The 12894-nt window shown below is 45.7% G+C and overlaps 1 protein-coding gene across 2 annotated transcripts in view; it reads right to left on the bottom strand.

The window, feature by feature from the left end:
- The window catches only part of TNXB (tenascin XB), a 168387-nt gene that overhangs the window by 62622 nt on the left and 92871 nt on the right, over positions 1-12894 (bottom strand). For both annotated transcript variants that reach the window (XM_068250294.1, XM_068250295.1), the window contains one exon: positions 11099-11380. In XM_068250294.1, coding sequence (XP_068106395.1) covers positions 11099-11380 — 282 coding nt within the window. The remainder of the gene's footprint in view (positions 1-11098; positions 11381-12894) is intronic.

Raw genomic sequence — 12894 nt, 5'->3', positions numbered from 1 at the left:
TTTTTACAAGCTGTAAAAAGCCTGCTCGAGTCTGCAGGCTCAGAAGAAACAACCAGCCTTTCACTCTATATGCAGCTCTCTCCCTGGTCAGCCTTAACCCTCATCTACACGGGTAGATGAGGCTGCGATCCGGCGGCTCGATTAGCCGCCGGATCGCCTCTTCCGCGTGCCCGCCGCGTCCCCGCTCGCCGCGCGTGCGCCGCATTCGATTCCCCGCTCGTCCCCGCCGGCGCCGCTTATCTTCCGCTCGATTCCCTGCCATTGTCCCCTCGCGGGGAGCGAGCAGGGAATCGGCGGTGCGGAGATCCGTCCTGTCGGATCTTATCAATCGAGCCGCATCAGCAGCTCGATTGATAAGGAGCATCGCGGCCGCATCTACTCGTGTAGATGCGGCTTTAGAGGCAGCTCTCACTGACAAAAGAGCAGAGAGGCTGCCTAATCTAAATAACACACACAGGAGTGTGCACAGAGGGGGCGTGCATAACAGATCAACAACACTGAAGAGTTGGCAGCCTTCCAGACACAGGGCGACAAATCCGACAGGGGAAAGATACGTTTATTATAGAGACGGTGATAGTAGAAAGTGCTGCAGTAAGCCAGAGCACATTAGAATAGGTTTAGGAACTTGTAGGATAGTAGAAAAAAGGATGACATTTTTGTTACAGAGTCTCTTAAAAAAAAGTTTTTAACTTACCTGTAGCTTCTTCCAGCCACCCTGGACTCCTACTGTGCCCACAATGTCCTCCTGATCCTCTGCAGGCAGCCAGTCAGTGGCTTCTGCGCAAGCACGGCCCCCCGAGCCACGCACACCATGGTCACCCTCACGTGGCTGCGCATGTGCAGCACGTGTAATTCGCTACTGCGCATGCACAGAAAGCTCCCAGTGCCAGGAGCATGTGCACCTCGGGATCATGTGTGCGTAGTAGCCGCCAACTGGCGGTGACAGCTCAGCTTTGCGGCGGTTGCTGCCGCTGCCCGGAGGAGATCAGGAGGATGTTGTGAGCACAGGAGGCTGGAAGAAGCCCCAGGTAAGTTAAAATATTTTTTTCATTTGATTTAAGATTCTCTTTAAGACGGCATTTAAAAGTCAGTTAATTATTTTTTGTAAACGATTAATATTGTGGATCAATTTTTTTTTTTTTTTAAGTTAAAGCCTGAGTTCCGCCCCCCATTTTAATAGGTGAGATACTGCAGTATAATTTTCAATTCATATAGTAGCATTGATTAGCAATGCACAATGCTCTAAGCATTGCATATCTGTATAATATAATACTGTTGGGAGCATAAACAGCAATAAACTCGTGGCCAAATTCCAGTTCCCACTTTACATGTATGTTAAAGTGCTGGTACCTCATAGTTGTGACATCATGACAATGTAGTGCGCATGCGCAGATCATTAATAGGCATGTGATCAAGGATGCGTGTTGCCAGGCAACGCCTGCGCTCTGCTCACCAACCCGGAAGAAGCTCCAGGGGGACTTTACTACACAACGGAGGGGAACGGAGAAGAATGGGGTAGCAGTGGGCATGAGGACTGCGTGCTACACATGCCTGCTCCCCCCTATTTTGAAAATTTATGAGGGCTAAAGTATCCTTTAAGGTTTCATGTCATAGATATGAACTTTATATTTAATTTTATACAACGTGCTGCTCTCCCCAAAGATCTGCAGTTCTGGGGTCACCAGGAGTGAGAAAATGATTGTCCAGCCCACAAGGATATGATGGGGGGGGGGGGGGGGAGGGGAGGGGAGGTGTCCCCGGGAAACCAGTAACCATTCAGACTGAGCCCATCATACAGCTCATTGTATTTTGCATTGAAGGTTCACAGAAAGTTTACAGTTGAGCCCAGAAAGTTTCCGCTCTGCAGAGAATGCAGGGTTCTGATGTTTTACCTCTATTGACATTCATGAATTCCATCACGGAATACCTTCACCATGAGTCATGTGACATCACTGCCTGGACTGTATTCCAAGTGTTATATTTCACAGGTGCGTCCAAGTACCGGTATATATATATATATATATATATATATATATATATATATATATATATATATATATATATATAGGGGTTCTTAATCTACACCAGGCTTGTGCTCCAGGAGGGACTCATGTAAATCACATTTCCCCGCTGCGTGCATGCTTTGCATAAAATTGCATAAAAATTTGGTTAGTGCTGCTCACCCCTTGGTAATTTATTTATAATTTTCCCCTGTGAGCCTGCATGACCACGCCCACCTCTAGCACAGTTAAGTATATAAATGAGTGCATTGCACATGTTCAGAGAGTTTGTTTGGTAGCTAGGTGAAGGGTGAGGTGTTTTTAATTTCCTTTTTTTAACATCCAGTTGACATTTTAGGGTTTTTGGTATAGTTCCCACTAGACTGCTTATAAAAACTGGCATTTTGCATGGTAGAGTAGGACTCACCAGATTGGGGACACTTTGGCGCAGTTGGTGAGCTTAAGCGCGTTAAAGCGTAACCAAGAGCCCCTGTCACTGTTTTCCTGTTGTGTGCTGCAGCCCCTCTGTACATATATATTTCTTATGGAGTCTGGGGACCTCCAGCGCTGCGTGCATGCTTTGCATAGAATTGCTAAAAATTTGGTTAGTGCTGCTCACCCCTTGGTAATTAATTTATTTATATATATATATATATATATATATATATATATATATATATATATATATATATATATATATATATATATATATATCAGTTTTATTCATTACGTCATTTAAACCAAAACTGAACAAAAGTTTGACATACTTTTTATTGTGTAATTCCACAATGCCATCTCACTATGGTAGTCAGCGCTGCAGAGACGGCTGTCCCCACTTTAAGGCAGCAGCCGCCTTGCTTGCTCTAATTTCTGAAAATGGCAGAGCCCGAAATTTTAACTAACACCTACTTCAGACATTAAAGGGTTATTGGGTGTTTAGAGGCAAAGGGGTTGATTCATTATAACAAATAGTGTGCATTATCAGAGCCAACATGCCTTATCAGAGTTAATGCGCCTTATCAGAGTTAACATGTCTTATCAGAGTAGCATAGCGAGCGCTACGAACTTATGCCTTATTGGCCTAATAGGCTGCCTGTCACTTGACAGGAAACGTAACAGGCAGCCTATCAGGCCAATCAAAGTGCGAGGATAATGTCCTTTAAACTGATTGGACCCGCAGGGGTCAGGGCAGGATGAGTGGAGCTCTTGTCATTGCCAATTAGGGGCATAAGTTCGTAGCGCTTGCTATGCTACTCTGATAAGGAACGTTAACTCTGATAAAACATGTTAACTCTAAGGCACATTAACTCTGATAAGGCATGCTAACTCTGATAAGGAACGCCATTTGTTATAGTGAATCAACCTCAAAGTGTTTACACAGCAAGGTCAACAGTCAGCCAGCACTGTCCACAGTCTCACCAAGATGTCAGTGATGAAAGTCATAGGGATCTTATGAAATTTTTGAGACAACTTTTAGGACACGCCCATGCCACATCTCCAGTCAGTCCTGTGCCACACCCCTTTGTCACACATTTTCATTATTCATACCACACTGATACTTTCTTTGATCGCTACTTTCCCTTCATATTAGCATAGGAAAGTCAACATTACATGAGTTTACAGGGTTGGAACTAAAGCAAACCTGAAGTGAAAGTAAACTTTTGAGATAAAGACCCTAATACTAAACATGCATGTCAGCAAAACACACAATGCCACTCTGTGGCCTTTTAACACCAACACAATCTAAGCATGAAAGCAGTTGCATGTTCATAAAGGGGCGTACCTAGAATATGGCACACTCCTCACTCCCCTCCATCACAGCAAAACTGAGCTGGCCAGGCCCACTCCAATAACCTGGCCCACCAACCCCAGTTCCCTCCCCCAAGATCGGTCGGGCCTCACCAGGGGCACAACTACAATTCATGGGGCCCCCCAGAAAACTTTGATGGGGCCCCCAATGTTCCCACCCCTTCCCTTGCCTCCCCTTGATGCCCTTCACAGCCTTGGGGCCCATCTCACAGGGGCCATAAGACAAGTGTGGCCATTATGATCTTCACACCCATAACAAGTGTAGCCACAAAAACACCTGATCTGAAGTATAGCCCCCTGTTTCGGAGGAAGGTTAGTAGTTGGGGACCCCCACAGCTCTGGGCCCCCCTGTGATTGCAGGGGCTGCTCCCTACTAGTTACGCCCCTGTGCCATTGTCCCACGCACAAGACCATCGGCATCAGTTAGCAAATGGAGCTGTGGGCGGTGATTGGTCTGGTACCAGCTCCCCCCGCCTGATTGGATGCGGCAGTTGCTACTCGTCGAATAAGGCCGGTAGCGCATGGATGAGGAGTGTAGTGTGAGTGCCAGGAAGGTGGGCAGGAGAGCAAAGAGGAGGCAGGCGCCAGGTGGCCTAAACGGTTTATCCAGATGCCGCCCCCTAGATTTTGCTGCCTGAATTACGTGATTCAGGTGGCTTTATGGTAGGTTTGCCCCTGAGGACGCATAACTCCGCTGAGAACAGGTAATGTACGAAACTGCTGAGCGCTGCATGTAAATACAGAAGCGGGCCCTCCTTACCTGCTGGGCCCCCCGTGATTGTGGTAGTCACGGGGTTATTGTTACGCCCCTGCATATATATTCCAACAACGCATACACATCTTTACACAGATGTGCACAATACACCCAAAAGAAAGGACAAGCGAGGAAGATCAAGATGCAGCGGGATTGGGTTCCAGCACTGTCCCTCCAAAACAGGGACAGGTGGGAGCTGTGACATACAAATAAAAAAAAAATCACTCACCTGGCCAGTCTCTGACGTGAGCTCCCCGACGTGCAGCCAGCCTCCCTCGTGCAGCTCCTCTAGCGACGATCCTGCAGCGGAGCAGCCAGTTTCTCCCTCGCTGACAGGCAGAGTGCAGGGCTACGGGAAGATGGCGCCCGAAGCCCTGCACTGGAGACACAAATAGTCTCTAGTGCAGGGCTTCGCCACCCATCTTGCCGTAGCCCTGCTCTGCCTCCGGGAGAAACTGGCTGCTCCGCTGCAGAATCCTGCTCTGCCTCCGGGAGCCAGTTTCAACACCTGGGGGGTCCAGGCCCCCGGGCCCCTCCCCCGCCTCTTTAGGAGGCGGGCCCGGTCGCCACGGCGACCCCTGCGACCGCGGGCCCTACGCCCATGGTGACATTGTCTTCCATCAATAGCTTAGGTTGTGCAAAGAAAAAGTAGGTGTGGAATTGTTTTTCTGTGGGAAACCTTTTCATTGCAAAACTATTTACCTTCGTACAGGTACTATAAGTGTGACGATTAAAAAAAGGAACCTTTTTACACAGTTTTCAGTACAGGGGGGTCCCAAGTTCATGCAAGTTTATGCAAATTGTCCCAGTTTGTAAATGGGCTGCATTTGGTCTACCAAACTTTTCTTCACTGCCTTGCTATCGTAAGTCTTTGCACAGCCATACAGAAGATATATGACCTATAATTAGTTTTCAGGCGATCTGCTGCTGCTGTGGTCTGCCTGCTTCGTGATGCATGGGATTTAAAAAAAAGCAAAACCAAAAAAGAAGAACACAGGCAAGTTTGAATAATTAGTAATATATATAATTAGTATAGTACTAATTAGTAATAATATACTTAGTACTATATGTATGCATGTTTAGCTCATGCCATGTCGGGGTCTCTTTATAGGGAACCTGACAGTTGAAGCAAGAGGGGTATGGAGGCTGCCATGGTTATTTCCTTTTAAACAATACCAGTTGCCTGGCTGTCCTGCCGATCCTCTGCCTCTAATACTTTTAGATATAGACCCTGAACAAGCACGCAGCAGATCAGGTGTTTCTGACATTATTGTTAGATCTGACAAGATTAGCTGCATGCTTATTTCTGGTGTAATTCAGACACTACTGCAGCCAAATAGATCGGCAGGGCTGCCAGGAAACTGGTATGGTTTAAAAGGAAATAAACATGGCAGCCTCCGTATCCCTCTTACTTCAGGTTCCCTTTAAGCAGCCTCTCTTATGTGTATCTATATGTCTATAGGCATAGCCACTTAAAGAGAAACTCCGAACAAGAATTGAATTTTATCCCAATCAGTAGCTGATACCTCCTTTTACATGAGAAATCTATTCCTTTTCACAAACAGACCATCAGGGGGCGCTGTATGGCTGATATTGTGGTGAACCCCATCCCACAAAGAAATTTTGAGTACGTACTCTTGGCAGTTTCCTGTCTGTGAACCCTGTTGCATTGTGGGAAATAGCTGTTTACAGCTGTTTCCAACTGCCAAAACAGCAAGCAGCAGCTACATCACTTGCCAGCAGTAAAAATGTCACCATGTGATAAATGTCAGAATGTAAATCAGGGATTTAAAAGATTTTACAATGGGTAAACACTGACTAAATCATTTATACATAATTATTGTAAAAATGAAGCACTTTTTAATTACATTATTTTCACTGGAGTTCCTCTTTAATGTTTATGTTTCTCATCTGGAATCACCCTGTTACATCACCGCATGGCTGTGACTTTTTTTTCTATAAAATGTATTTGTGACAGTTTCTGGCAAATATGACAGAGCGGAGAATAATTTGTAGCGTGGTAATGAAATTAGCTGGCCTGGTGGCCCGTGGAAGGGGAGGCAGGTGTTTGCCTTCTGGAATGACAGATGGTAAGCTTGTTTCAGCAGCTAGGCCTGGCACACGGCCACATGTTCAGATCTCAGCGACCTGCATCCCAGCGGAACGTCAACACGAAATTCCCCGCAGTTTCCCAGAGAGAATGTTCCACAGGGAGACCTAGCTTAATCATACTAAAAGCGGCAGGGACAGCCATACTATCCCAGGAAAAAAAAAAAACATGTATATGTAGATAAATACTTGTTCTACTTATATATGTACTGTACTGTCCACATTTTGATTTCAGTGAATTCTATATAGAAAATAAAGAGAAAACTGTTACAGGCATTTCCTATCTTTACTGCCTCTGACTGAAGGCAATCCTGATGTCTTTTCCTCCGTTATTTTTTTTCCTCCTAAAAAAGGCACGTTCACATCTAGCTTGCTTTGTAAACATATTGGAGCACCGTAAAGATCATATTTCAGCAGCTTCTGCAGAGGGGTGAGGTGTATTTTCATTCTCAGTCACACTGAACTGCTCTTAGCCAATCAGCGAGGAGCAGGAATGTGGGAGGAGAGATATCAAGCTTCCCTCTCCCTGGCAATGTACCAGAATAGAGCCAGGCTGAGTGAGATAGGATTCATTACAGCAAACACATTTATGATTATATTTGCATGCTTGCAATGCAGACTGCATGTAGACTTCATACAGTCTGTCCTTTCCAGAAGTGGGAGAGAAATTGTAGGTTATGCCACCCCCTGCAGGTAAATTCGGCACACACTCACAGCCGCGCTGTGCCTGACTTGGGCGCCGCCATAGATGTACTGTTAGTACGTCTATAGCCGTGCAGCGGGATGTTACGTGTGATTCCGGTGCCGGCAATAGCCAGACCCAGAATTACTTCTACCTCCGAGTTGCTACAACTCAGAGGCGGTACAGTATTTAATGCCATGAGGAATTTCAATGGCAGCAGGGTGAGCCGTCATTTGGCTCACCCTGCGCCCAACTGACCAGCTGGCCAGACAATACGTGCTCTCTACCTTTGTGTACACCAGAATGTAAAGGAGGGTAAGCTGTCACCTCAGCAATGCCCCCTCCAGGAAGGTACCACAACATGGAGGGAGAATACCAGTTTGGTGCACACACCCTTACTAGGATCACTGTTGGAGGGAGTGTGAATGGCAGTTTGGCTGTAGCTCCTCCCAGAAATGGGAGGGATGGTAGTTGCCGGTGCCATGTCCCCTCTGCATAGATCAGAATTGAAGGTAGAATAAGTAGGCAGCCCAGCGCAAATCCCCTTTCCAAAAGATACTGCGGGGGGGGGGGGGGGGGAGAGTACTAATTTGAGCCGTACACCTGTACACAGATCACAGTGGGAGGGTGAGGTACTTTTCCACGGCCCCTTCCAAAAAAGGAATGAAGGGAGGGAGAGTGCCAGTCAATGCCACGCACCCCACTTTGGAGGAACACAGAAAAAGTGGGGGTAAGAAGCAGCTTCACAACCACTATCCCAGAAGGCTTTGCAGGGTACTACAACCAATGTTGTGGACTGGCTCAGCAGAAGAGGCGATGGACAGAAACTTATATTTATAGATTATTTGGGGGGCGAAATAGGCAATTTGGGCGCCCTTCACGTTGGAAGTTTAGGCGGCGCCATAGGCACCTAATGAAATATTGGCATTGAGGGGTGATTTGTGTCCCCGCGGTGCCCGATAAATAGCTAGCACTCCTCCTACTGCAGTACCCGAGAAATTAAGTTTTGTTTTCCTTGCAGCTGGGGGGACGGAGGGGGCGGGGGGCAGTGTTGGTGGGTGGGGGGGAGGATGGTTAAGGTTAGGCCAGGGGAAGGGAGGGAGTTTAGGGTAATGGCCCATACTCACGAGGGACAATTGTCGCCGCAACACAGGTCGCCCGTGAGTATGGGCCGCGCGCACCCCGAACTGTCGCCCGTAACGGGCGCGCACCCCGAACTGTCGCCCGTCGCTGATGTCGCCGGGCGATTGAAAAGTTCAATCGCCTGGCGACAGTCGCCGCCGCAGCTCCGCCGCAGCTGTCGCTAGTCCGCGTGAGTGATTTTGCGTTCGATTTCTCATAGAAGTGAATGGAAAGAGATAAGAAAAACAAGCAGAAGATAAGAATATCAAGCGCAGAATCGAGTGCAGAATTGAGCGGAAAAAACGATTAGGTGGAAAATTGAGCGGAAAAACATATTGTGTGTACTCAGCATTAGGGTTAGGCATCAGGTCAGTAGACACACTTAGCTGTCCCTCAGAGGAGCTCACAATATAATCCCTACCATAGTCATGTGTCCAAGTATGTATCGTGTAGTGTATGTATTGTAGTCTAGGGCCAATTTAGGGGGAAGCCAATTAATGTATCTGTATGTTTTTGGGATGTGGGAACAAACTTGAGTGCCCAGAGGAAACCCACACAGACACGGGGGAGAACATACAAACTCCTTGCAGATGTTGATATATTGATATATAATACCACTATTTGACAATCTAGTAGTAAAATATCGGTATTAAATGTGCGCCCAAATTTCCATGCACCTTTTTTTCCATAGACACATATGGGGGTGAGGGTAGTAGGCGGGGCAAATCCTATAGTGCCTAGAGAGGACCTTTAAGATGCTCAGCTATACTGGAAATATTCCCTGTGTTTGGAAGTAACAGGACTCGGGTAGGGACGGCCTTGACATTTCACACTTTCAGATGGACAGACACGTGTTTCCAGGATCCGGTGAGATAAACAGACAAAGACGATACGCTTACAATCAGAGAAACAACTGTTTTCCATGAGTGGATAAAGTAGGCCTAACATTTGCAGGAAAGTTACGCTGGGCGGCGGCCGTAGCGCAGATTGCCACACACGTGCCAGATTCAGCTCAGTCACGGTGATGTTGACAAGCACAGGATGAACAGTGACTGGACAGAAGGGTCAGGGAGGTCTTGCTGAAAGGACGCACCCTCCGCTCTTGTTCATCATCTGCTCTCAGATTACTCACCACACAACTATTTTATTTACTCACAGCAAAAACAACAATATTGTGGTGGCTTTGGGATTTCCCATTTGACATATCACTGGAGCTCGCTAATCAACATCACTTGTCTCTGTTATCTTAGGCGGGTGCTGACAAAGCATACGCACACTCATCTATGATTCTCTTTTAAAGGGGTCTTCAAGCAACTCCTGCTACCCATAGTACTATTTACCCGGGGCTTCCTCCAGCCCCTGGCAGCCGCTATGTCCCCTGTCACAGCTCCGCTGGCCCCCGTTCCCCGATGGTGCAAAGGACAACCTCCAGGTCGTCCTCTATTGCGCCTGCGTGAGCGTCGCTGTCAATCACCTCCACATGGTCCGGAACGTACTGCGCAGGCGCAGTATTCAGGTAGCAGGAGTTGCTCGACAACTCCTTTAAAGTGAAATAGTATTTTTTTTAAATGTGCTAAAAAACTTAAAGGACAACTGACCTGAGAGGGATATGGAGATTGCCATATTTTTATTCTTTTAAAAAATACCAGTTGCCTGGCGTCGTTTAGTAGTGTCTGAATCACAGACCTGAAACAAGCATGCGGCAAATGCAGTAAAACATAAAGAGCAACTTTAACTCAGGATTGAACTTCTTCCCAATCAGTAGCCAATACCACCTTTCCCATGAGAAATATTTACTTTTTCATCAGGGACCTCCATAGGGCTGATATTGTGGTGAAACTCCTCCCACAGTGTGATGTCAGGGCCATGGCCCAGACTGATTACTGTCCGTGAACAGTCATAGAGGTGATTTCACCTCCTCTTCAGTTAGGGCACAAACAGGATTGGGTGATTTAAATCAGGACTATATATATATTTTCACTAGACTACTATACCAATGTCATTAATAGATCTTTAAAGATTATTCCTCTACTGCCAATAAAGCCTCATTAGAACCTCAGGATCCCATCATTGGACATCATCATTTTTAGAACATCTTGTTCTACGAAGAGACAACCCATACACATGTTTTCAGATGATGATCAGCAGCTGAACACCCGTATAAAACCAGAAGAACATTTTTTATTTCCTCCCTACTTGTGAGTAACTGATCAGCGTGTCCTTGTTTATCTGGAACTCTGAACATTGTCACTGGACAGGACAACAAAGTCATAATTAAATGTTCTGCGGATTGCTACATCTCTTTTCCTGGTTTGTTGCCTATATCAGGGCAACATACCAACATTCATGAGAAAATAATTGCAGCAGCTGAGTTTCCAAAACCTGCAGATGTTGTCGGGCTAAAAATAGATGCCGTTTTTGGACTTCTCCTGGTCTGTGCGGAAATGTGCTAAGGAACGATCTCTAAAATGGATAACAAAACCTAGAGAGTACAGGACCTGTGAGATAAGCTTTGGATTAACCTAGCTATGGTGGTCATCCGGACCCTCTAGTTTGTAGGACTGACACAGTCTACAATAAAAAATATCTTAGAGTTCTAACATTTTTCATAATCTCACATACCTGTTGTCACTTCTTCCTTTAGTGGTCGAGATAGTTTGCCTCCTCTTATGCCAAATACTGATATAGCATATCTAGTATTCTGAGTCAGATCTCGCAGAGTCACCTCTCGTTGGTCCCCAGGAGCAGAGATTTCCTTTGGCGCAGTACCATCAGTGACATCCTCATAGCGGATTAGGAATGAATCAAACATTTTAGGTCTGGCCTTCCACACCACGGTGACGCTGTCACTTGTGATGTCCCTTACTTGTAGGCCACCCAATGGAGGCCCTGGCCTTGGAGTCACTAGAGAAAAAAGGGCAACGTTAATAAATAAGAAAAATATACATTTACTGATTTCTATTTTGAAAGGTCTATAGTGATTTAGTTGACGTTTGAGAAGGTCAGTTCGCCTAATATTTCACCTACAAGAAGAGACCATGGAAAAGCACACAACTGATTTGAAAGGTGATTAATTTACTAGTAACAATCATGTGCCCGTAAACAACCAGTCCAGGAAGGAAAAACAAGAAAGAAGCTGTGGGAATCGGTGAGATCGATTAAGCTCAATAAGCTGAACTCAACTGGACTTTCACGCCAACTGCAAAACCAGAGCAGGTCACATCATTCCAGGTGTGAAAATCCAAGAGAGGTGAGATTGAAGGAGAAAGAAGGTTTTGTCTGTTATTGAACTTTACAAAGCCTAAAGAGACATTGTCTTACCCATTTCACATGCATGCAGTATACTTCTTCGTGGACCATGGCCTCTGAGGAAGCACCTTAGGTGTTTTTTCTGAACTTCATAAAGTCCATCCATCTTACTTCCCCATCAAATCCATCCACCATTCCTTTGTACATCTCATATCTCTTCCACTCCTTCAACACTCTATGGATGCCCATCCATCGCATCACTTGCAAGACTTTATGGCTTCTCCAGAGCAGCCCCTACTTTCTCACCCCATAAGGCTCGCCCCCACCTACAGCTCATTCAAGCAGGCCTTAAAGAGAACCTGTACTGAGTAAAATTATTTAAAATTAACACATGAGGTAACTTCAAATGAACAATACATAGTTACCTTGCCATCAGTTCCTCTCAGAAGCTCACCATTTTCTTCTTACAGTGATCCCTTCCAGTTCTGACAACATTTTGTCAGAACTGAAATATATCAGTTGCTGTCAGTTGTATATCAGTTGCTGTCAGTTACAGCTGAGAGGAGAACTGATATGTCCATGTTTCCCTATGGCTCAAGTGGGCGATGTTACAGTTTAACAGTGTGCTGACCAGGAAGCTGTTATGGGGTAATGGCCATTTTCAGAATTCCATTGATCACAGTGGACAAACAGGATGCAGGAGAGGAAAAAGAGATTGAGGAGTAGACTACACAGGAGGTAAGTATGACTTGTGTATGTTTATTTTGACTTTTAATGTTCAGTTCAGGTTTTCTTTAAAGACCAATCTGCTCACATTCATCTTCGACTCCAGCCCCCTTATGCATCCCTCTCCCCCACCCCTTAGACTGTAAGCCTATTTGGCAAGTCCCTCCTCCATGTGCTCTTTTTTACTGCCACCATATGGACTCCGTGACTTGTCTGCTTTATTTATCCCTATGTTGTTTCATTACTATTTTTTGTACCATTGTAGATTGCTATAATGTCCCTGTGTAACATTATAGTGCTGCAATATGTACAAAGGGGTACATAGGCGCTCAGAGGTAGATACAACTTGGTTAAAATCACATAAACATAGAAAAGTAGAGGTGGCTTACCTCAATAACAACAAGTTCATAAATATGAATGTTATTAAGCACAGGCACTCCATA

This window comes from Hyperolius riggenbachi, chromosome 8 (assembly GCF_040937935.1).
Source record: "Hyperolius riggenbachi isolate aHypRig1 chromosome 8, aHypRig1.pri, whole genome shotgun sequence".
Taxonomy (NCBI): domain Eukaryota; kingdom Metazoa; phylum Chordata; class Amphibia; order Anura; family Hyperoliidae; genus Hyperolius; species Hyperolius riggenbachi.
The sequence above is the reverse complement of the archived record's forward strand: the minus strand, read 5'-3'. Positions and strand labels throughout refer to the sequence as shown.